This window comes from Mesoplodon mirus (assembly GCF_964341445.2).
Source record: "Mesoplodon mirus genome assembly, chromosome: 18".
Taxonomy (NCBI): domain Eukaryota; kingdom Metazoa; phylum Chordata; class Mammalia; order Artiodactyla; family Ziphiidae; genus Mesoplodon; species Mesoplodon mirus.
The window spans coordinates 13869511-13893773 of record NC_138994.1 but is presented as its reverse complement, the minus strand read 5'-3'; the positions used below and the strand labels follow the sequence as shown (position 1 = coordinate 13893773).

The 24263-nt window shown below is 51.2% G+C and overlaps 1 protein-coding gene across 2 annotated transcripts in view; it reads left to right on the top strand.

Moving 5' to 3' along the window:
* RPTOR (regulatory associated protein of MTOR complex 1) overlaps positions 1-24263 on the top strand; it is a 339786-nt gene that overhangs the window by 277100 nt on the left and 38423 nt on the right. For both annotated transcript variants that reach the window (XM_082603639.1, XM_082603638.1), the window contains exons 14-20: positions 8064-8138; positions 11121-11186; positions 11695-11886; positions 12224-12364; positions 17537-17654; positions 18536-18676; positions 18959-19117. In XM_082603639.1, the coding sequence (XP_082459765.1) occupies positions 8064-8138; positions 11121-11186; positions 11695-11886; positions 12224-12364; positions 17537-17654; positions 18536-18676; positions 18959-19117 (892 nt within the window). The remainder of the gene's footprint in view (positions 1-8063; positions 8139-11120; positions 11187-11694; positions 11887-12223; positions 12365-17536; positions 17655-18535; positions 18677-18958; positions 19118-24263) is intronic.

Below are 24263 nucleotides of genomic sequence, written 5' to 3'. Positions count from 1 at the left end.
TAGTTCAGTGAGGCAAGAAAAAAAACATCCAGTTTGGATAGAAAGATGTATAACTGTCTTTATTTTCAAACAGCACAATTCTCTGTGTAGAAAATCTGACTGAATCTACAAACAAACAAATACTAGAACTAATAGGTGACCTTAGTAACATTGCAAATTATAAGATCAGTACCCAAAAATGAGTCTTATTTATATACACTATTAACCAATTTATACAAACTGTTAAGAATATTTACAATGGTATCAAAAATATGAAATACTTAGGGATAAATTCTGGCAAAGATATGCAGGACATATGCTGAAAACTACAAACTATTGGTAAGAGAAATTAGAGAAAATCTAATAAATGGAGAGATATTCCATTATCATGGGTCCTGATCTTAAAATCCATATGGAAAAGCAAAGGACCTAGAATAGCCAAAACAACTTAAAAAAATATTTTAAAGGACAACTACTACCTGATTTCAAGACTTATCATAAATCTACAGCAATTAAGACTGTAGAAGTGGCATCAAAATGGGCAAAATATCAATGGAACAGAATAGAAAGTCAAGAAATAGACTCACACGTATACAGATGACTAATTTTTGAAGTTACAAAGACAGTTCAACTCAGTGGAGGTAGAGATAATCTTTTCAACATGTGGTGCTGGGGCCATTGGACATCCATCTGCAAAAAGTGAACTGTAATCTACACCACGTACCATGACAAAAATTAACTCAAAATGGGAAAGTATTTGTGAATCATTAATTTGATTAAAAACTTGAAGTGAGAATATGTAAAGCACTCTCAAAATTCTATATGAAAAGAAACACACAAACCAAAAAAATGGGCAAAAGCTTTGAACATACACTTCATTAAAGAAGTATGATGGCAGATAAACACATGAAAAGGTGCTGAACATCATTCATCACCAGAGAAATGCAAAGTTAAAACAGCAGTCAGATAACACCATATACCTATCAGAATGTCTGAAATGAAAAAGACTGATAGTATCAAGTGTGGGCTGGGATTTGGAGGAACTGAAACTCTCATAAATTGTGTTCGGAATGCAAATGGCACAACCACCCTGGGAGGTTTCTTCACAGTTTTTTATAAAGATTAACATACATACTCAACCATCGAATCCAGTCATCTTACTCATAGATAGTCACCCAAGAGAAATGAAAGCATATGAACAGCCAGAAACTTCTACATGAATGTTTATAGCAGCTTTATCTGTAACAGCCAAAAACTGGACATAGCCTGAATGTCCATCAACAGGTGGATGAATAAGCAAATGGTGATTTACCATCACCAATGGAATACTACTCAGCAATAAAAAAGGGTAAACTAATCCCCAAATAATTATGCTGTGTAAAAAAAGGATACATGTTGTATTATTCCATTTAAACAAAATTCTAGGAAATGCAAACTATAGCCACAGAAAGCAGATTAGTGGAAAGGGAGGAAGGATTCCAAAGGGCATAAGGAAACTTTTCAGGAGATAGCTTAATTACCTTGATTGTGGGCATGGCTTCACAGGTGTAAACATACATCCAATATTGTCAAATTATATAGTTTAAATATGTGCATGTTTTTGTATATCACTTATACCTGAATAGAGCTGTTAAAAAATTCAAATTGTAGAATAGTCCACAAAAAAACTGTAATTGTCCTATCTAGATTTTCAATTCAAGAAAGACCAAAAATGTGGGGGAAATTGTTCCAGATTAAGACTAATGTTGCATGACAACTAAGGGCAGGTTCTGACTGGATCCTGGATCAAAAACCAAAGGCTATAAAGGACATTATTTGAACAATTGGGAGAAATTTGAATAAGGACTGAATATCAGATAATAATATTGTATCAATGTTAAATTTCTTCAGTGTGATCATGGTTTTGCGGTTATGTAAGATAATGTCCTTTTTCTTAAGAAAATTTCCAGGCAAAATGTCATGCTATCTGCAACTTTCAAAAAGTGCAGAAAAATACAGGGGAAAGGAAAGGTAGAAGCAATGTAGCAGAATATTGTTTATTAACTGTCATTCAGGTCGTGTGATGGAATCAGCTATCAAAAGCAACATTACACGTAGATGAGAGAGTCCAGAGAATGTGGCAAAATCTACCCTACTGTGGGAGGATGGCGGTGGTTGTCTTTTAATAAATTCCTTAAGTTGTTTGTTATCATTTGTTTCTCTGCTAATTAACAAGATTAAGAGAGCGGAGGGACTTCCCTGGTGGCTCAGTCGTTAAGAATCCGCCTGCCAATGCAGGGGACACGGGTTCGAGCCCTGGTCCAGGAAGATCCCACGTGCCGCGGAGCAACTAAGCCCTTGCGCCACAACTACTGAGCCTGCGCTCTAGAGCCCACGAGCCACTACTGAGCCTGCGTGCCGCAACTGCTGAAGCCTACGCCCTAGAGCCCGTGCTCCACAACGAGAGAAGCCACCACAGTGAGAAGACCACGCACCGCAATGAAGAGTAGCCCCCACTCACCGCAACCAGAGAAAGCCCGCGAGCAGCAACGAAGACCCAACGCAGACAAAAATAAAATAAATAAATACATTTATAAAAAAAAGAGAGGGGAGACAGTTAAAGATTTCTATAAGCTAGGTTCCAGTTAATAGAGGTTTTTTCATAGACACAGCTAATATGTAATTCAGGCAGACCTTCCCTAGTTACAGCTAATAAAGTTTTATTTATAGTGCCACCAGGGGATTCCAAGGGCACAGTGTCACTGAATTTGGAAAAACATTGTGTGTCGGTATAGAGGAAGTACATCCAGATTTGGGGACACAAAGAGCTTCACTGTGTGTGCCAGCTATCCCAGTCCCAAGAAGGAACACGTTGTGTGAGTGAAAAGCAGATCAGAGATTAGTGGAGTTTTATTTCTGTAGCTCCCCCGCTCCTCCCCACATCTGTGCTAGTTCTCCTTCTCAGTCTCAAAACTTCTGCTGTTTTCTCTGCATAGTGATTTTATCCCAGCTCACTGACTCTGACGTTCACAGCCTCTCTTCCTGCACCTGTATCCCCCCTTTTTCCCACCCCACCCCCCGCTCCCAGCTCACAGTTGAAAAAGTGAGCAGGGTTAACTTCCTCTCCCATCCAAATATGATTCACATCACCCACATTGGAGTGTGATCAGGTGGGCCACAGGATCTGCCATCCAGAACCTGCTTTCTTTTTTTTTTTTTATTAATTGGTTTATTTATTTATTTTGGGCTGTGTTGGGTCTTTGTTGCTGCACGCTGGCTTTCTCTAGTTGCGGCGAGCGGGGGCTACTCTTCGTTGTGGTGCGCAGGCGCGGTGACTTCTCTCGTTGTGGAGCACGGGCTCTAGGCGCGCGGGCTTCAGTAGTTGTGGCACGTGGGCTCAGTAGTGTGGCTCGCGGGCTTTAGGGCGCAGGCTCAATAGTTGTGGTGCACGGGTTTAGCTGCTCCACGGCATGTGGGATCTTCCCGGACCAGGGCTGGAACCCACATCCCCAGCATTGGCAGGCAGATTCTTAACCACTGCACCACCAGAGAAGTCCCGTGAAGCTCATTCTTTTAATTTCTTTTTTTTTATTATTGATTGAGTCTGATTTTATAAGGCTTAGTATTGGAATTGTTTTGTTTTGCATTTCTGGGACTTTCTAACATTCCTTCTTTCAGTTTGCCCCCTATTGAGTGAACTGTCCTGCTGTCCCATCTTGCAACTACCTACAAATGGACAAAGGGACTGATTCGCTGTCACCATGAACTGTCTTGTCAGTCACATGGTGTTGAGTGGCAGCCAGGCCTGGCTTCCTGTGAAACTCCCAGCCAAAGTCTGGCTTGCTGTGGGCACTTCCCACCTCCTCATTTTAATGTAAATAATTTAATTGCATTGATGGTCCATTTAATTTCTAAACTATAGGTTATAGAACACAAAACAAAATCACAGCGTTGGAGAACACAGTTTGCAAAGACCCATGTTTACCCAGAAGCTGTAGTCAGCAAGGCTGTGCTGTGTGAGTGATTCCGGGTGTTGTTTTTATTTTTTGGTAAAATAGAACTGTTGTGCAGAATGGCCTCTTCTTAGCCGTCATTCTGGTTAAATGAGGTGGCTGCTTTTCAGAAGCGCTGGGAGTGGGTTTTACTCTGGGGAGAGGTTCAGATCCACCCTCCTGGGGTCCCTGGAGAACTGTGGGCCAGCAAAGCAGAGACCCCACCCCTGCCATGTCCAGACAGGTCTGCCTGTCCCAACACTGGTTTAACCTCCAGGACCACCCACCTGGGAGGAGGCCAGGCCCTGCTAGACGTGCACATTGATGATGATGACAGGCCAGGTTGAGGCTGGGTATATATGTGTCTGTCTGTCTGGCAGGCAGGCGGGAGGGAGGGAGGCAGTTGTTCAAATGCCTGTAGTTGCCAAGAGTTAAGTGAAAAGCTGAAGGAGGATGCAGGAGGCTTTCACCTGCCCTCCCCACGCAGGCCACTCGGCCCCACACAGGCAGATTGGACTGGGTGCTGCCAGGGAGGTGACAGATCACCCTTTCGCAGGATGAATGGGTGCAGTGACTCAGGCTGCAGGGGACTTCCCGGTGCATCAGTCCGTCACCGAGGGCAATCCAGAGGCTGAAGGGCCGCGTGATTAATTGTCAGGCTGTGCTGACTCACTAGCTCTGCAGTGCTGATTCCAGTTGGGGTTGGGAGAGGTGGGCAGGGGCTACTCAGCCAGAGACCATAGCCCACACGACCAGGTCTCGGAAGTTTCATAGAAGGGCAACCACAGTTTGGATGTGTGGAGAATAAATAAGAAACTAGTAAAGAGATTACATATAGCGGTGGAGGAGATTTTTTTTTAAACCTCCATCTAATTTAATATTTATTTTCATTTTGTACCCAGATGTCACATTTTCTACATTCAGATATGATCATACTGACTCTACCACCCCTTACAGGGGCAGGAGATGGACAAAAGCTTCTCAATCTATACGTTTCTGTAGCATTTTGATTTTTGAGCCTTTAAATACATTTACAAATTTTGTTCTGTTTTGGCTGCACCGAGCAGCTTGTGGTATCTTAGTTCCCCAACCAGAGATTGAACCCGGGCCCACGGCAGTGAAAGCGCCAAGTCCTAATCTCTGGGTCACCAGGGAAGTAAGTCCCTGCATTTACAAACTTTAGAACCCATACAGAAAAGTAGACGGAAGGCATAAAAGCATTCATGTATACCAGTGATTTTCCCACTGGTATCAGTTATTTCAGCATTCACGGTGTCTCTTCATTCTGAAGTTTACCTTCAACACAAGAGCATCTGACGAGAATATTTAAAGTAGTAAACCAGTTGTTGGAAAATGAAAACCTTTATGTATTTAACTATCTTGCTACACTTGGCAAGTGGGAAGGCCGTTGTGCCGAGGCTTTGAAGCGTGCAGAGGGACGTGCGTCTTTAACTGCCTTTAACTGTGCTTTTGGGTTTGTGAAGGACAGTGAGCTCTTGTGAGCAGTGAGCAGAATCCCTGCTCTGGGATTATTTTCTCAGGCACTACTAGTTTTATGGCCACGTGCCGTTGTTAAAACTCTGGATGTATAAACAGTCCAACGTAGTCCTATATCTGTCTCCAGACGATTCTAATGTTCTGGTAGCAGTGGGTCAAGGTGCACTCCGATGTCGCTGTCTCTTGTGTGAACCCGGCTTACCTCTCCGGCATCCTTTCCTCATCCCGAGGAGTGAACTCTGCGACCCGAGGACAGGAAACAGGACCCTCCCTCTGTGTGATTTTTCTCCATATTCACATCAGAACATGAGTGGCTGCGTCCACTGGTGACGCTGCTCAGGACTGTCCTGCTGATTGCGCCTCATTTGATGCGTCATGCCTGGTGGTCTGTTGGTCTGTGCTCAGTTTGTGTCTTCCTGCTCCCCAGCAAACAGACTTTATAGTCTGCATTAAGGAGAATGAAGGTGGGATCTCCCCCACAGCATCCTTTGCCAGAATATTCCGAGGGGGAGCACCTGCCCTCCCCCGGTGAACTTACCCTTGCAGAAGCCAGGGTCTCTGGTCGGGCTTGTCCTGGTCTCTGCTCCCTCCTGAGAGGGATCTGCTTGCAAACTGCATCTTCGGCTGCTGCCACAAGGAACTATGTGCTTGCTTCCCCTTCTGCTTTTCTTCTCTTCCTTGCCTCCCTCCCTTTTCCCCATGTTAAAAATATAATTCCATGAAATCCCTGAGACAGAAGCATCAGAGCAGTTGGGTGTGCAGTGGGGGAGGGGCTTGCTTAGGAAAAACCATTTCATAGTCGTGCTCTTCCTCGCCTCCACCCTCTTTCTACCCTGGCCTTAATATGTCATATCTGTAGCTTGATCTGGGGGAAAGCAGACACAAGAGGGGACCCTTGGAAAGCGGCTGAGTGGAGGAGTCTAGGCTGCCAGAGCCCTGCATCTCTCTGGGAGCTTTCCACTGGCCTGTGCGTGCACCGCATCTGTGGCCTGCATTTCTGGGCCTTTGTAGTTTCAAGGACTGTTTTCTCTTCCTTATAAGGAGGCACTTGGCCAAGTCAAGAGGGCAAGCAGGTGGCTGGTGGCCTGTGTCCCAGCATCCTCAGAAGTCAGAGCCCTGCAGATCCCTGACTCCCCGGCCTCAGACAGGGCTGGGATGGCTGATGGGGTGATTCTTCTACACCAGTTCATAAAGGACATCTGCTGAGACCTGAGAGTGAGGATGGACAGGACCAGAAAGCATTACTGTGGTTCCCACCTGCATGGCAGCCTCGTCCAGACAGAGGTCTTTCAACATGGACAAGATAATTGCTGTTTCCGATACTGAAGACGTATTAAAGTTATAGCTTCACATACTCCCACAGGTGCTTCAGCTTCCGAATTAGCAGGATATGACTTAGTGACACTTCATTACTCTATGATGAGACATGTGCTATGAGCTTAGCTGTAAATGTGTGGGCCTGGGTTTGACTTGTGGAATCTCTGGTTTCAAATCAAAGGACATTGGCTTCATTCTCAGATGCAGGCGCCTAAGCCTTGTCCCTGGACGCGGGCACTGCACTACAGGCACCAGCTGAGTGCCCCCTCCCAGCCCCTTCTGGACGAGTCTCTGCAGAGGGCATCAGGCTGATGCCTTTTAGTCCATTTGTCAAAACCTTCATTCAAAGTGAGGCATCCCTTCTGGGAGCGACTTGAAAGCCACATGCTTTATCGGCTTCCCGGGCTCTTGGGGATTATTATCCTGCTAACCTGAGCCCCTGGTGCCCCTGCTTCCTGACCACCCGCTCCATCTCGCTCAATTACCACTTAAACAGCTGAGTCCAGTCGCCACCTTATTAGTTTATTGATGTGAGGAAGAAACACCTCATTATCAGAGCACCCTGAGAAGTGGGCCAGCGTGGGAGAGAGGGGGTCAGGGCTCCGGGCTGCAGTAAACAGCAGGTTCTGTCTGCAAAACCGCCCTGCCCCTGAGAGGGCTTCACACAGGGCGTGCCCCTGAGCCAGTGGTGCCCTGCAGAGGTAGAGATGTATTGCAGTGCATATCTTTCTCCTTTTATTCTCAGAAACTCAGATCTTAAAATTCCGGTTCTCTCTTCTTGAATGGCCTTTTTCCCCTAGAGTGGAGCATGCTGGGAGTTGATGGAATTCAGTGTCTCCCTGTGGACACGTTACCCTAAATCACAAAGCAGTTTTTCTGGGTGTTGATCCAGGGCACGTCCCAGCTTGAAAGGCACAAGGAGAGGCGCGTGGGCCCCGGGCTGACGCGGGAGGGAGGACGTGTGCGGAGGCTGCAGGACGCAGACGGTCTCCAAAGGAGCCATCCAGCAGCCAGGGCGCCCCCATTCGGCAGGTACCCAGAAGGTGCTTTCGAGAACGCCTTGGAGCTGCTGCACTTCTGAGAGTGTGTGAGATGCCAGCCAGCCCTTTTCCCACAGCCAAGGAAAAATGTGTCTCCACACAGCCGTTGGAATTATTTTTTCAGATGAAAATTGGACTTGAGAAAATGATTAAGGCATAAAATATTCATTGCACATTCGTTTGTTCACACATCCCAAGAAGAAAAAGAAGCCCCTTCCCGGAATTGCACTCACTGTTTCTCCTGTGTCTGTCTCCCCAGTCGTGCCAAGCTGACCTGGTGAAGGACAACGGCCACAAGTACTTCCTCTCGGTCTTGGCAGATCCGTACATGCCAGTAAGGACCAGCTCTGGTGACATGTCTCCCGGGGACTCTGGGGAAGGTTGCTCCATGCAGAGGGGCCCGCAGGGTGGCGGGAGGGGGTCCGCTTTCACCCCGGCTCTGCCTCACTCAGACGGTACCCTTTGCTTCCCGTCGTTATTTCAGTAGCTGCTTCCCTGAGTAAAGAGTTACAGTGAAACTTGACACACAGGCTGTTTTTTTGTTTTTGTGAGTCCATTTTCCGAGCACGTCTTTGCAGTGAAGTAGAATCCACTCTGCCTCACACCCTGTCAGCCAAGTTAGATCTATGAGTATTTGTACATCCATAATATGGCAGTTCCTTTGCCCAGTGCAGGTCCTGGACATGACAGGAGGCTGTTGCACCTTCAATCAGGAAGGAAAGCCGGGGAGGGGAGCGGGAGGGTGGAAAGAAGAGATTGAAAGTTTAAATTTTAAATATATTTTATTGTATTAAGTTGTTTAAAAATTAGTAATCCATAAATAGCATATAGAATAACTTCCTATAAGTGTTTTTTAAATTAATTTCTATGTTCCCTACCTCTAGCTCCTAGCATAGTAAAAAGAACAAAATAGACACCGTAAATAATTACTTAATATAACTTATTTTTATCAGAATGTTTAATTAAGTCTAACAGCTTGTTCACACAGTCTTAGGTGGCTTTGGTTGTGTAAAGGAACTTTTGTGTGTAAATTCACCCTCTAGTTGGTTTTCTGAACTAAATGACAATAATAAAAACACATTTTTCAAAATACAGAAAACGTCAAAAACAGGATTGTTATGAAAGGTAAGTGGAACTTGTGTGTTTTAACTGAAGTGTGGTTTTTAAACATTATCATAGGCAGTTAAAGTTTAGACTTTATACAAATGTTGGAAATAATCACTTCCCTGTTCTTCGGGGTAAGATACAAATCAAACAAATAAGACATCTAAGCTGATAAAATGCAGTAAAATGGTGAGCCAAGCCAGCACAAGTGGGCCCCACTTCAACTACAAACACATTGAAGATTTGAGGACATAGATGTGAAAGAAAGGAAAGGAAATCCCCAAATGCCAAAAACTGATGTCAGAGGAGGGGCACGGTGGGACTCACCGGCAGACCTCACAGTGACCCTGGCGCTCCACGCACGTGCAGCCCCAAGTCTGCATGGAGGACACAGGCCTGTGGGGCGAGCCGCCCACTCACCAGACAAGGATGAGAAGAGCTGGTCCTGTCTGTCCACGTCTGGGTGGAAAGTCAGGAAAGACCTCCGTGAGAAACAGAAACCCCCCGTTGCGGGGGCAGCCGCCAGCTAAGAGAGGAACATGAAATCTCCAGGGCCTGCCTGGAAGCGGCAAAGGCTGAACCTTTCTGCAGGGACATCTGCGAAGCCAGGGTACTGAGACTCGTGCCAGGAGCGCTGGCCTGCTCCTAACCCACGTTCAAGGGACATAAGCAGAGCTGGCACGTAAGAGGGTTGACTCCCCAAGAATTGAAACTAATAGGATTCTCTGAAAAAGACTGACAATCAATACAAATAAGTATGTTTAAAATTACTGAATAAACAATTTGTTTTAATTATATCCAAAAATAAACTCTTATGTTGTTTCCTCATAAGTACTTTTGTGACTATTATAAAAGAACAATGTATTCTGTCCTTTTTACTGCTCCTCAAAAAATGACCAACTAGAGTCTTTTAATAAATAGGCAGATTTGGGGGGGAAAAAAGAACCTGTAATGAAAGATAGTCACTGTCATTAAAAGCTCCGTAGACTAATTAAACAGCAGAATCGACACAACGGGTAAAGGAATCCGTGGAGAAATCACGTGAGATGAAGCAAAGTGGAGATGTGACGGAGGGGCTGAGAGGGCTCGCTGCATCCAACACAGGCCAGAGGGAGATGGTGGGGGCAGGTGAGGGGGCGGGGGGGACGCACAATCCAACTGGTCTAGCGGAGAATTTTCCAGATTTGAAGAAGAAATGAGTTTTCAGGTTTATAAAGCACAATTAGTCTTGAGAAGGTTAAATAAAAACAAATCCACACAAAGACTTATCATAATGAAAGTAGAGAATGTCAAAGGCAAGAGGAAAAATCTTGAAAGTAACCAGGACAAAAAGGAAGATTGTTGCAAAGATGTGGACAGCAGTCACCAGAGTAACGGGTGGAAGACTGAGGAGAGGCCCTCACAGCACAGGGGGAACCGTCACCCCGGGACCCTGTGCCTGCCCCGGTGTAAGTCAGGGAGAGGGCGAAGCCAGCACATCTCAGGACCGACGGCTTCCCATGCGCTGACCCCACCCAGGCAGCCAGGAGGACTGCACTTCAGGAGGAGATGGAGCCCAGGGGACAGTAGGATGCAGGAAGCATCGGAAAGCAGACATCTGCAAACTTGTCACGTATCTAAATCAGCATCGGTTGTAAGAATAAGTAAAACCAGTCACTCACATGAGCGGCTGACACGTGAGGAGGAGTATCGGGAATCCAAGGGAGACACAGGAAATGACTAACTTTATTCATTCTCTAAAGAATGACTAGGTACCACTAATAGTTAACATAACACTGATCTCTGAGTCAGTAGAGGCACAGAGGAGAGGAGAAAATGAGAATCGATCCATCCACTAGAAGACCACGAGGAAGGGATAATGAAGCCAAGTTAGGGACTGTGGTCGGTCGTTTTACGAACAGGGTTATTTGCTTCCATAGGCTTGGGCGGGACAGGGTGGCCTCTGATGGAGCAGAATCAGAGAGGCCCATGCCCCTCCTGCAGCATCAGACGTCAGGGACCCATCTGTCCTCTGAGAGGCCAACCCAAAACTGTCAGACCCTCTTAAAAGTGCTCTTCCTTTTTGTGGACTCAAAAGACAATAAAGCTGGCTCTCATTAATTACACACCAAGCATAATCATAAAGATTCTGGAAGGATAACTCTAGTGCTTGGGAGTGATGAGTTTCCACCATGAAAAAAGTGCAAACTAGCAGGTGACTTCTGTTTTCCAGGCTGAGCACAGGACCATGACAGCCTTCATTCTGGCTGTGATCGTTAACAGCTATAACACAGGGCAGGTGAGTGTCACGTCGCGTCCCCACCCCTGCAGGGCCTCCCTGTGGGTTGCAGAGGCGCAGCCCCAAGCTCCAGTATTTGGGGGCCAGCGGAACTGTTCTGAATGTCTGATGAAACAGTGACCTCAGAAGAGGGGGCGTTGCAGGATCACACCAACCCAAGGGGCTCCATGGGAGGAGTGGGGTCCGGACCCTTTGTTTAGCCAGGGTGAATTGATATTGGTGGGATTTAAAATGAGGAAAATTGAGGGACTTCCCCAGCGGTCCAGTGGTTAAAAATCTGTGCTTCCACTGCAGGGAGCACGGGTTCGATCCCTGGTCCGGGAACTAAGATCCCACATGCCGTGCAGCACAGCCAGAAAAAAAAAAAAAAAAAATGAGGAAAATTGAGGACATCTTGTAATGTGATTAAGCAACGTTTCCCTGAGAAACGCTGGGAGCTGGGGTCCAGCCCGGCACCCCTCCCCCTCAGTGGTCAGGGTGATGCCATGTGTTGCCTGCCCTCTCGCAGGAAGCCTGCCTCCAGGGAAACCTGATCGCCATCTGCCTGGAGCAGCTCAACGATCCCCACCCCCTGCTGCGCCAGTGGGTGGCCATCTGCCTGGGCCGGATCTGGCAGAACTTTGACTCGGCCCGGTGGTGCGGGGTGAGGGACAGCGCTCACGAGAAGCTCTGCAGCCTTCTCTCCGACCCCATCCCTGAGGTTAGTCCACACCCACAGCCACTTCAGGCTAACTGAGGTCAAGGTATGCCTGGAGACCGCACAGCCAGAGAGGTCCAGCCCCGGCCCCAGACCCCTGCGTCCCCTTCTGTGGGTTCCTCGGTGCCTGGTTTGGTCTCTGATGCCTGCACAGCCTGTCACCTGGCCCCCAGGCGGGGCCACCACTTACCTCTTATTTCCCTGCTCCTGCTCATCTACACGAGTGGAGCTGGGCCGAGAGGACCGTGGACGAGACCGGGCTGCGTCAGGTCGACTCCAGGGGCCCCGGCTAGAGCCAAACAGCTGGCCGTGGGGTGACTGCCCCCTGTCCCACCTGCAGGTGCGCTGCGCAGCAGTCTTTGCCCTCGGCACATTTGTGGGCAACTCTGCAGAGAGGACGGACCACTCCACCACCATCGACCACAATGTGGCCATGATGCTGGCCCAGCTCATCAACGACGGCAGCCCCGTGGTCCGGAAGGTGCGTGACCCCCACCCCCAGGCAGCGCCAAGTGCCTCCAGGCCAGGCTCCCCCGGCGCCCAGGTTGAGCCATGACCCTGACCCGACCACAGCAGCAAGCACTCAGTCCCCCCCACACAGTGTGCATCCTGCTGAGAGCAGGCTTTAAATGTTTGTTTAATTCTCTCCAAAATACGTTTCTTCACCAGATACTTGTGTGTTTGCTTCATTTAAAGGCATTTAACAGGCTGCGTCTCCTGGCAGCTTGTATAATAGGCTCCTTCCTGCCTGGGAGCAACACATACACACATCAGGAGATTCAAAAGAGCAGTAGCCACCCACAGACAGACGGAAAGGTTTGTGTAGTGTATTCCCCTCCCTGCCCCCATGTTTGTCAGCGAATGAACGGAGCAGTTCTTTGCAGTTGAAACTTTTACTTGTCTGTTTGGATGTAGAAGTACCACAATTTCCGTCCAAGATCTCACACCCCTGTCAAAAGTTGGCCCAGAACGGTCAACCTTCCCCCTCACCCAGCCAAAAAGGGCTGTGGGGGGGAACCCCAATGTCTGCTGGCCGCATTTTGGGGTGGCCTTGGAGCCCTGCCCTGGGAGCAGAGACTGTTCTAGGACCAGGAAGGCAGAGTCATTCTGTGTGTGACCTTGAGTCACCTCTCATCACCTAGAGGTTCCGGGCTGCTTTTCGGCATGTCTGACATCCCTGTGCCAGGGAAGGGAGGTTGGGTTTGTCAGAGGTGGGTGTGGTTGCGAAGGGTATTTGTTTGGAGAGCAGACCCCACTGACTTGGTGGCAGGGACGTTGTCAGAGCAAGTTCACATCAGCCAGGAAGGACTCATTCCATCTTGAGTTCCCTCAGAGAGCCGTGAACCCAGTTGCTAACATTCCAGGTTATCTAGAGAAACGTTAACCATGTGGAATGATCCTGGAGGTGCCTTTTCACAGCCCTTACTTTTTTATTTTGGGTTCTCATCATTAGCATCTGTCTGAATCTGGCTTCCTTGAGTCAGTTTTCTTTTTCCCGAGTCAAATTGCCTGTATGTGGACGTCAGTGATCAAAGCAGCACATCAGCAGTATCCTTAATTGTCTGTTAAGATTCCTTTTAAAGAAAGGAAAGCTGTTTTTCAATTCTTTCCCCAAAAAACTTAAAACGAATGTTAATAAAAATAGAAAGAATGTCCATCTGAATCTCCAGTATCAGGAGAATGGTCGCTAGGTCATCAGGAACACAGGGACCACCGCCCTCTCGAGCATGTCCCAGGTGCCCTGACGTTCCCAGCCCCAGTCCACTGGCTGTCCCTTCCCCAGACACTGGGATGCTCGGGTGTAGCCACGTCATTCCTGTGGGCACTTGATGTTGCCCTTGCCTGGGGTCAGCACGTCCACAGACGGGGTGCTGAGAGGGGGCCTGCCTTCGCTCGCCCAGCACTCGGGCTCAGCTCACAGCTGCCTCTGCACACCAGGCACGGCCCCTGGAGCAGCAGGCATTCTGCCTTTGAGGGGTACAGGGTCCAGGTGGAGAGGCAGGCACAGAACCAGGAATTGTGCTGAAGCCCTTGTAAATGAGCAGCACCCCAAAGGCCAGCCCAGGTCAGGGGCTCTGGCCCCATAGGGGGAGGAGGGGAGCTCGTGCCTGGGTTGTGAGGGATACGTAAGGGACGGGGAGAGCAAGTGAGGCAGGAGCATGTGCAAAGGTCCAGGAGCACGAAAGACCGTGGTGCGCCCGGGGCTGCCCATCCTGTGTGCGCTGGAGCGTGGAGCTGGCAGGAGGGCAGTGGGGGAGAGGCTGGGAGCGCGCAGGAGTGCACCGTCTGTAACCGTGTTCTTCTCTCAACACATCTGAGCGTCTGCCACGTCCCAGGTCCTGTGTCAGGCCTTGGGACCATCACTGCCTCCAGGGCTTTTACTCTCTAATGGGGAGACGGACAGCAATGCAGGTCTATTAAATAAGTCAAGGGGGCTATGTTTGCCATGGAAACATGGGCAACACGGAGGTTCAAGGAGACTGGGGCCCCTGGGTTGGAGAGAGGATCCAGGCTTTAATAGGGTGAGTGACACCAGCTCAGAGGCTGAGCCTTCCTTCTCTTCACGGAACCCTAATGCTGTTGGCAGCTTGCTTTTCCTGTCTTTGTCCAGAGCACGTGGTGACAGTTGTGGCACCTGGTGCTCTGAGGAACACAGGCCCAGCCTGCTGGCCCAGGAGACCCAGCGTTAGGGCACCTGAGGGTATGAAACAGGACTCGGCCCTGGGCACTGCACTCCACGAGCTGACCTTAGCTAAGGCTTGAGAAGTCCCAGCTGTAACCAACTGCTGGTGTCTCCAGCTCATGGCAGAACGAGAAGAGTCAGGGTATTGTGGTGTGGTTTCGTAAAGTCACGTGTCTTCAATATAAAAAAGATTGCCTCTGTTGACTCCTGAGCGATGAAAGCATCCTTTCCTGGGGGAGGCGATAATGACAGAGACGGAAGGTTTTTGCTTGCTGACCTGTTTAATGAGTTTACTTGAGAGTCAGTAAATTCATGTCAACCTCCCAAATTATTTTGAACTTGAGCTTGTCCAGGAAGTACACGATCCAGACTGTCCATCCAGTCAGCAAGCTGCCCTCACCTCATCAAGAAGGGCCAGGCCAGGGGAGCAGGTTTGTGACCCCCCCCCGCCCTGTTGTCACCCCACCGTTCGCAAGGGCTGACCAGTTCAGCCCCGCGACCCTTGTCTGCAGCTTACTTGGTACCGTCCACCTTAGCAAGGAAAGCGGGACACATTTGAATCCTTTATCTCTAGCTTACATTTATTTATTTAGTAACCACAGACACAGAGGAGCAGTACCCGCACCCTCCTCCCTTAACACACATCTGACTCCAGCCAAAACTGATGAGCGGTGTCAGAGGCTGTTTCCCCATTGATGCCCAGGACGTCTCAGGTGGAGACAACGGGGCAGGATGAGCCGCCAGGTCTGGAGCGCCTTCTCCCGCAGGCGAGCCCAGAGGGCGTCCAGGCGGAGCAGATGTGCTCCCTTCCCCGGAACGCTGCTCTGTCATCCTGGGAGCTGAGTTTGATGCTCCATGGCCATGGGCCAAAAACAAATGTTAGCCAGTAATTCATCATTGGAAACGTGGAGTGGGGATGGCCTTGGGGAAAGACCTGGGAATGCGTGTGGTCCAGCCTTCCAGGCGACCACAGAGGAGCATTAGCCGACTCGCCTCAGGCCATGTGTGTGCCCAGGCGTGATGTCCCTGAATCCTGACGGCAACTCACCTAAAAAAATCAAACCGTTTGTTAAAGATTATAGTGTATCTGAAGGGAAGAGGCTTCATTCATTCAGCAGATACTTATTAAGCGCTGCCAGTGTGCCAGGCCCTAGGTCACCAGGCCTCCAGAACTTGTACTTGGAGATGGGGCGGGCTGGAGATGGGACAGACCAGGGGGTGATGTGGCAGGTGGTGACCTGCTCCGAAGGAAGGTCGGGAGTGAAGGTAGAGAGTCGGAAGCCCTGGGCGAGGCATCGGCCTTTCCAGACCGAGGCGGGCAGCACGTGCCAAAGCCCGGAGCGGGAGGCCTGCTTGGTCCGAGTGTGAGCAGGCGGCTGGAGTGTGGAGGTGGCGGGACCACTCTGCTGGGAAAGGGAGTGAGGCTGCTGGCTGGAGGGGCTCGAGTCGCCGTACTGGTCTGCTTCCAAGGTCTGAGAATAACTCGAGCCTTGCGCCCGGCCTGCGCCCCAGCCAGACATGCCTGCGGACCTCCGAGGGCTGGAGCCCACGGCTGCCACCCAGCAGGAGGGGCTTGACCCACGGCTGCTTGACATGGGCCTTGCACTCAGCCTCCTGTCCTCGCAGCTTTGCCTGGATCAAACGGTCTGAGACCTGGGAATCTGCTTCAGGTCCAGCTGAGCCCTTTCACCGGTTCAGAGTGAAGGGAAAACCTGTGCTTTTTGAAGACGGCTCAGGCTTCATCTTCGCTGGGAGGAGCCGGCAGGCAGTCCCTCAACAGCCTGTTACTCAGCGCCTGTTAGACTAGGGGACCCGCTGGGTGGGCATCCAGATCGCCAGAGAGAGAGATGGGTCAGGATGATTCAAGGGTCTAACTGAAGCCACCAGAGATTTCTGCTCCTGGCACAAGCCGAGGGTCCCCAGCAAGGGCTGAACAGAAAGGGGTGGGCAGCAGGTCCTGGGCAGGTCGAGTTGGGCTTTGGAGAGCACTTGGTGGACACACATGGTCAGTGGTTGGAAGGGCCAGCCTGGAACTCAGAGATGGGACCTGAAAAGGTAGGTTTGGGAGTAAAACCCACACATGTGCCGGGGAGGCCAAGGAGTGCGTAAGGCTGAGGTGGGAGAGACCCTCTCAGGAGAGAAGGGGCCACCGAAGAGAGGACCCGGGGGCCCCATCCGAGCCCAGCTTATCAGCACCTCAGCACAGCTCTCCTGGCCCTGGGGGTCTGGGGGATTCACAGAACGAGAAGGGGCTCTCAGACCTTGGTCTTCTGCTAAGTAATTTTCTAAAAAGTAAAATAAAGTTGTGGAAACCACTTGAATAGTGATGGGAAAAGTAGTGCAAACCCACAGCCAGTTTTATTTCCCGTGACTTTTAGGATCTCCAGGTACTCAGGTCATAGCACCAACTGCCCCAGGAGAGGTAAATTGTATTCTTCTCCTTGGACTGAGGCAACTGGCCTGAAGTCATGTAGAACTTTCCCGTTACCCTTTTGGGAGCTGGAAAGTAATTTATCTTTGAAAATTTCACATTTAGTAGAAGAGCGTGCTACACTGTCCGGGGTATCCTGCCTTAATGCCCAGGGTTCAGGTAGCTCTCCACGGTGTTGACCGTGGGAAGCCGTGAGGGCTCTTCCCCATCCCGCTCTGGGGTGTCCTCAGCCTGCATCCCTACAAGGCCCCAAGCCCTGCCTCTCACACCTAGTGGTCAGCAGTCTCTCTGCCGGGTGTCCGGGGCATCCCTCGGAGGCCCTGATCTTGACCACATGGCTTGTTCAGAGGTTTCTGCTCACACCGGGGGCTCAAGAGTGCTGCGTTGAGGGGGCAGCCCCTGTCTTGGCGCCGAGTGCTGTCTGTCCCACCACCCCCCATAGTGGCTCAAGCACTCAGCGCCAGCATGTGCATCTCACTGCTACTCTGAGTTATCTCCCAGCCCCAAGTCAGTGTCGCTGTCCTTTCTCCTCCCGGCAGGAACTGGTGGTGGCTCTGAGTCACCTTGTCGTTCAGTACGAAAGCAATTTCTGCACTGTGGCCCTGCAATTCATGGAAGAGGAGAAGAACTACCCACTGCCCTCTCCAGCCACCACAGGTACAGCCACCAGGGGTACGGCACTGAGGTGGAGCCCATGCGGCTCGCTGGCCCAGGGGACCCTGGTCAGGACTGTCAGCAGGCCCCTCATTCTGCTAGGTCCTGAGCCCATGTGTCAAGTCGGGGCCACTCAGATATCTGCAATTCCCATCTTCCCAGAAGAATAGAAAGGGCAGGAAAGGGGGCCACACTGACCCTCTGACTGTTTTCTTTCCTTTTTACCCTTTTTGGAAATCAAAGTCATGGAAATCTTGGAGGGTAGAAAGTGCTGCCATAGAGGCTACAGGAAGGCACATTCTCTCTCTTCCCCTGATGAGTCCTCACATCGGTGTCATGTCAGGCAGCTGCTCGTCTCACATTTGTCCTTTTTACCGAATTTATATTTCATCATCTTGAGCTGCCCCCTCCCCCAGACAGCTGTGTCTTCAGGAAAGAGGGCTTGTGATCAGCCATGAGACCATTGCTGCGTTTAGTACATCGGGGAAGGGAAACGGCTGGCGGGCTTGGGCAGGGTGGGAGTGGGGAGTGGGAAGGCGGGGGGCTGAGCCAGCAGGTGGACATCCTGGTGCTACCCTGGGCAGCGGCCGCAGGCAGGTCCCAGAGCACCTGGTATGGTTCTTGGAGAACCACGTGGGCCTCTGTAGTTGAACTCTCACAAAACGCCAAGCGTGGGTCTTGGTCATCTGCTCCCATGCTCCCCTCACCCCAGTCAGGACCTTGTCCAGCTTTGTACCCCAACATACATGTGTCAGAGACCCTGCTGAGCAGAAGGGCCCTGTTGTAGCATCACATCATCCAGGTAAAAGCCACTGTCACCTGCTATCTGGCCGCCTCCCACCTGAGCCCACCATTAACTCTTCTCTCTCCTTCTCTCCTACCAGAGGGTGGGAGTCTGACCCCCGTGCGGGACAGCCCCTGCACCCCCAGACTGCGCTCCGTGAGCTCCTACGGAAACATCCGCGCCGTCACCACGGCTAGAAGCTTGAACAAATCTTTGCAAAACCTGAGTCTGACAGAAGAATGTAAGACCCTAGAGGCTGGGTGCTCAAGTGGGTGGTTTGGGGTCATCTTCTGGGACCTTTTATTAGACACGCCCCTGCCCCCTCCTGCCATCTGCTAACCTGGGCGTGAGCAGAAGTCATGGGTCAACCCCTGGGGTGGCCAGTGATGATCCTGCAGCACCGCTGGGCACAGCCGCTCCTGAGCCCCGCAGCCCCCCCCGCCCCGTGCCCAGCAGCCCAGCCCCAGGGGAGACGGGGGTGGGTGTGCTAACTGACGCTCTGCCCGTGGCGGTGCCCCACCAGCCGGCGGCTCGGTGGCCTTCTCCCCTGGGAACCTGAGCACCAGCAGCAGCGCCAGCAGCACCCTGGGCAGCCCCGAGAACGAGGAGTACATCCTGTCCTTCGAGACCATCGACAAGATGCGCCGAGTCAGCTCCTACTCCTCCCTCAACTCCCTCATCGGTGAGTCCCACCCCTCCACTTCTCCACCTGTCCCCTCGGCACCCATGGGTTCCCACCCAAGTGGACGGTGCTGGGACACGCTCAGTGGGAGAGTAAAGTGAACGGGGTAGGAGGAGGTGAGGAGCGTCTTGCTGTGGCAGCAGGAACCCCCCACCCTTGGTTGCTGGGCTGATCCAGGCCATCTGGGCGAGCCGGCCTTGTCACTTGGAAAGGCGGCAGAACTCCCAGTGCTGCAGAGCAGGGGCGTTTCTGCCCCCATGAGACATTTGGGGTGTCACGGCCAGGGCACAGGGGGGCTCCCAGCATCCAGTAGGCAGAGTGGCCTCCAGTGGTGCCCAGGGTCCCCCAGAGAATGCGTGTGCGAGGTCCAAGGTCAGAGCCCTGCTCCAGGGGTGCAGACGGCCCTTCCCTTCTCAAGTTCCCTGGCCGGAAGCCCCCCTCACCCCCATCCAGGGCCCCCTCTGTGCTTTCACCTTCATCCAGTCCAGCAGTTTCACACTTGGCTGCCTGGAAATTGAAATTTGAGTGAAGGGTCAGCGTCATCTCGTGTTCTGCCTTGAGTGGTGAGCCCCTGGTTCTGCTGCTGGGCTCGCTGAGCGGTGGGACTTCATCGCATGTCCTCGCTGCATGACCAACCATATCTACCCTTGTGTCACCGGTAACACACATAGGACTCAACCAGACAGCCCCTCTGTGCTTGTTCTCGGCACCCCGGTGCTTTACCAGGCCTCATCTGAAGCTTTACTTAATACTAGGAAACGCTGTAGACACATAAAAACTTAGACTAATGTGACACACCTCCACTTGTGTGTTTTGTTCCCAACTTAAGGAATTACAGATAGAGTTAAAGCGCCCAGAGCCCCTCCTGGTTCCCTGCTCAGGATCCCCGCACACTTACTCTCTGGCTATGGATCCCCATGGACTTGCACCCTTTCCCAGGGTTTAAATGTCATGTAAATGGCGTCACACATCCTGTGTCCTCACTCTGCCCTGAGGGCTGTGTGTCCACACTGGTCACCTGAGTCTTGTTCACACCCTTTCATGACCTGCTGCAATTCACTTGTCCATTCTCCTGTTAATGGACAGTAGCCTTGCTCTGATTTTTCCTTCTTTTCTCATTTTCTTTTTTTCTTTTTTTTTTTTTTTTTGCGGTACGTGGGCCTCTCACTGTTGTGGCCTCTCCCGTTGTGGAGCACAGGCTCCGGACACGCAGGCTCAGCGGCCATGGCTCACGGGCCCAGCCGGTCCGCGGCATGTGGGATCTTCTTGAACCGGGGCACAAACCCGCATCCCCTGCATTGGCAGGTGGACTCTCAACCACTGCGCCACCAGGGAAGCCCTTTTCTCATTTTTTAAAAAGCAAATTCAGGATTTGGCCCCAGCTCCACCTCCTGCCCTCTGCTTTGTACCTGGCGGTGCTGGGCTCCTGGGTTCCTTGGCTCCTCCCCTTGGCTTCAGGGCTCCGCCTCCAGACACCTCACAGGCTGCTTCTCAGTCCAATCACAGTCCTGCTCCAGAGTCACCTTAAAGGAAGTCTTCCAGGCTCCTCCCACTCCAATCCAGAATAGCCTTCTGCAGTCACTCTGAGTCTCTCCCTCTCTGTTTGCTTTCGTTCTGAGAACTTTTCCCCAGCAGACTTATGATGTAGGATCTCAGTTATTCAGCTCGGTTCTATCTCTGCTCAGGGGGTTAGAGCCACGAGTGCAGGAACTTTCTCCTATCTCCTGCCACAGACCCCCACACCCCATGCCTGGTACACAGCAGGCACCCCCATAATGTGCACCGGCGTGGGCCGCAGCAGACACCCTGCAGCCTGACACACGTGGGGTCTGACAGCTCCACATGGAGGGAGATTGACCACAAAGGGCTCTGTTCTGAGGAGACAAGCTCCCGTGGCCCTGCTCACTCCTATTCTGGTCAGGCTACCCCGTCTGATGTGAGCGAACTGACTCCTCGTGGTCTTAATTTGTATGTCCCTTGATTATGATGAGGTTGAGCTCACGTGTTCATTGGACTCCTGTGTTCCCACTTCTGCAATCACTTGCAGTATTAGTTACCCTCCTATTTCGTTGGTACTATTTTTCATTAACATTCAGTTCTTGGTTGTTTGCTTGTTTCCATGATAATCCCTCTACCTTAGAGCTCACACTCTCTTGGCATCACGTGACAGTGTTAGATATTTCTGACTTGCCGTTGTTGTGATCTGAAGGGGGAGGGCAGTCCAAACGTTCTTGCCAGCGGTACCCATGAGCCTCAAGACTGGTCCTCTGCTGGCCCTAGAAAGGACTCAGGACTCTCATTCCACAAGACGAGTCTGTCTGGGGCCCATAAAGGTCTGAATGGACTGTAGGGTCCAGAGCTGGTCGCCATGCCCCACCCCCAGCAGTACGACCCAGAAAGGGGGATCTTTTTGTCCTTGGCCCTGGGTTGAGGATGTAAGGGGTGAAGAATCGGTGGGGTTTTTTTTGACGCCACATGAGATTGGAGGGTGCAGCCCGCGCCTACCACCCCTGCCGCCTTCCATGTCCTCCAGGGACTTGAGAGCCACGTCACTGATTCCTTCCTTCACACAAAACCTGACTCCTGAACATTTTTTTACTGGAGAAAACTGAATTTTATCTGTATATGGTTCATATCTTTGAAAACTTCAGTGGGAAAGTTTCACAATGAGCCGGAGCTGGAAGGAGCGTTAAGGAGACAAAGTAGCTGTGCATCCACCTGGAAACCGCGGTGCTTACATAAGTGTTTAAAATTCATAACCTACACCGAATCCCATTACTTGTAGCATTCGCCTGTTTAAAGTCAATTTTTTCTTTCACTTCAACGAAAGAACAGCAATCTCTAGCCTCTTTGACTGAATATTGCAAAAGAGGTTTTCAAAACCATGGCAACCTAGGACATCCATTCATTCCCATCTTCTCCCAGAAAACTAGCCCCTCCCAGGCTCCCCCTCCGTCCCCACTGTCTCCAAAGCACTCGAGGTCTCACCTACTGAGCGAGGTGATGTCCCCCCACGGGAGCAAAGCCTGATCACGCGTTTCTCCACGTGCCTAAGCATATCTGCCCAATGTCTGTGAATCTGCACTGGTACCCAGCTCTGTCACCACCTTCTGGAATCTTCTTTGATATCTCCTTCCGCATGTTTCTCACCCACTCAGCCATTTGGCCTGACCTCCATGTGTGTCCCCAGTCAGTCCTTTCCATTTCCGGGCCCCCCACCCCAGGACTCAGCCTCGGCTCTCACACTCCACCACCCGTCCAGAGCAGATCCCCCCAACATCAGCTCTGCATGGACCACTGTCTGGCTGACGCCTTCGCAGAAACTCGTTTCCTTTAAAGTCCAAGCTGTGGCCGACACTCAAGACCTTCCTTCTGAGAGCAGCCTGGCCTTCACCATAGCTCCGCCCACTGTGCCCACCACCCCAGGCTGGCCACTGGCCCCCGAATGAGGCCTGGACACCTCTGCCCTTATCCCACATTCCCGCACCCGCCTCTCCACACAGCAGTGCTCGCTCATCCCTCTCCACGCTGGCATTCTGCGGCGTCTCAGGAGGCCCTCCCTGACCCATCAGACGCCTTCGTGTTGCACACTAAACCTGCGGCATCACATCGGGCCGTGAAGTTGCCATCTTGATCGACAGGTTTGGTAAAGCTGCTATTTCTTGCTCTTGTGTGTGGCAGGCAGCCTCTCCTCCCTCCATCACCTGCCCTTCTGTCCCTCACCTGTCCACCCGTCACCATCCTGCCCCTCATTCCCTCCCTCCCTCCCTCCCTCCCTCTCTGAGACTCACCCCATTCCTGGTGTCCAGAAGTGGGAGTGCAAAGAGTGGGGAAGGGGGGGCCCTGGTGCTTTTGTCTTACCTTGTCCCCCAGGTGAGACACATGGGAGCCCCTTGAAAGGGTTGTGCCGACACACCGCCCAGTCCAGCCAGGGCTCTGTCCAGTAGGCGAGGGAGGAGGTGAGCAGGACCCTCCCAGAGGGGCTCAGAGTCAGGGTCACCAAGAGGGGAAATGCAGAAGCCCCAGGCCCTGGGAGCTGATTCCCAGGGAGGCACCCGGGCCCGCATCATGCGATAGAGCATCAGGTTTGGTGACCCCTGAGACCCAGGCAACAGGTCACAAGTGACAGCTCCTGCCTCCAGAGGGCTCCACCTTCCTTCTCCAAGCTGCCTTGGCAGCCCCCAGGGACTCAGGGGCCCAGAGTTGGCCACAAAGCTCTGAGCAAATTTTCCTGAGTCCAATGCTATTTAGAAAGTTGTGGCTGTTGTTCTGAAAAATAAATCCTAAAACCATTAGTTATGATCTTTTATTACATTTAGCCTAGACATGAAAATATGCTCTCAGCGCTTATGGGGAGTTTGGCAAGTGCCAGACACAGCGCCCTGTCTGAGCTGGCTCAACCCAGTGGTAACCCGCATCCCCACAGGAGCTACACCCGCGTTCTCGTCGTTCCAGAGGCCTGAGCTCTGTGCTGCACAGATTCAGAACGTTCCAATTTGGAGACGGCAGATGTAAAACCAGGACAGTTCACAGAACAGAGAGGCTGGGGGGGGGGGGTGGCCAGCCCCAGGAGAGCAGTGACGTGGAGACAGCAATTCCAGGTCCCTGTTCTGTGTTTTCACAAGTAAATCGTATACCATTCACTGTGGTCAAGGACACTACAAAAATTAGATTTTTTAAAATTCCCTATTGAATCACAAGCAGAGTGATATCAAAGTCGAAATCTTCTGCAAGAGAGTCAACAATAGTAATAAAAACTGAGATTTTGTAAAGCGGACAGTACCCCTTCCTCATTGCACAGTGCCACGCTGCACCCCTTCCTCACGTTTATACCAAAGGCGCCTTGATTAAGGCTCTTATGGGCTCAAGTGTCTGCTCTGGACCATCACCCTAGTAAGGAGGCCCCTTGGCCCCCACTGTTCCCCCCCACTTCCCCACTCCCCGTCTTACCACGGGTCCGTCATCTGTAGTCAAGCAGATTTACTGTGCCCTTCACAGCCCTCTGTCACGGGTCGACTGCTGCCCTGATCACTCTGAGCTCAGAAACAACGGAGGGGAGAGAATTTTGCCCAGTGGCTGTGGTGAGTGTGTGGGGTCTTTGTAGGAACGTCCCATCCGTGGGGCCAGTTCTCCTGTCTGAGTGAGC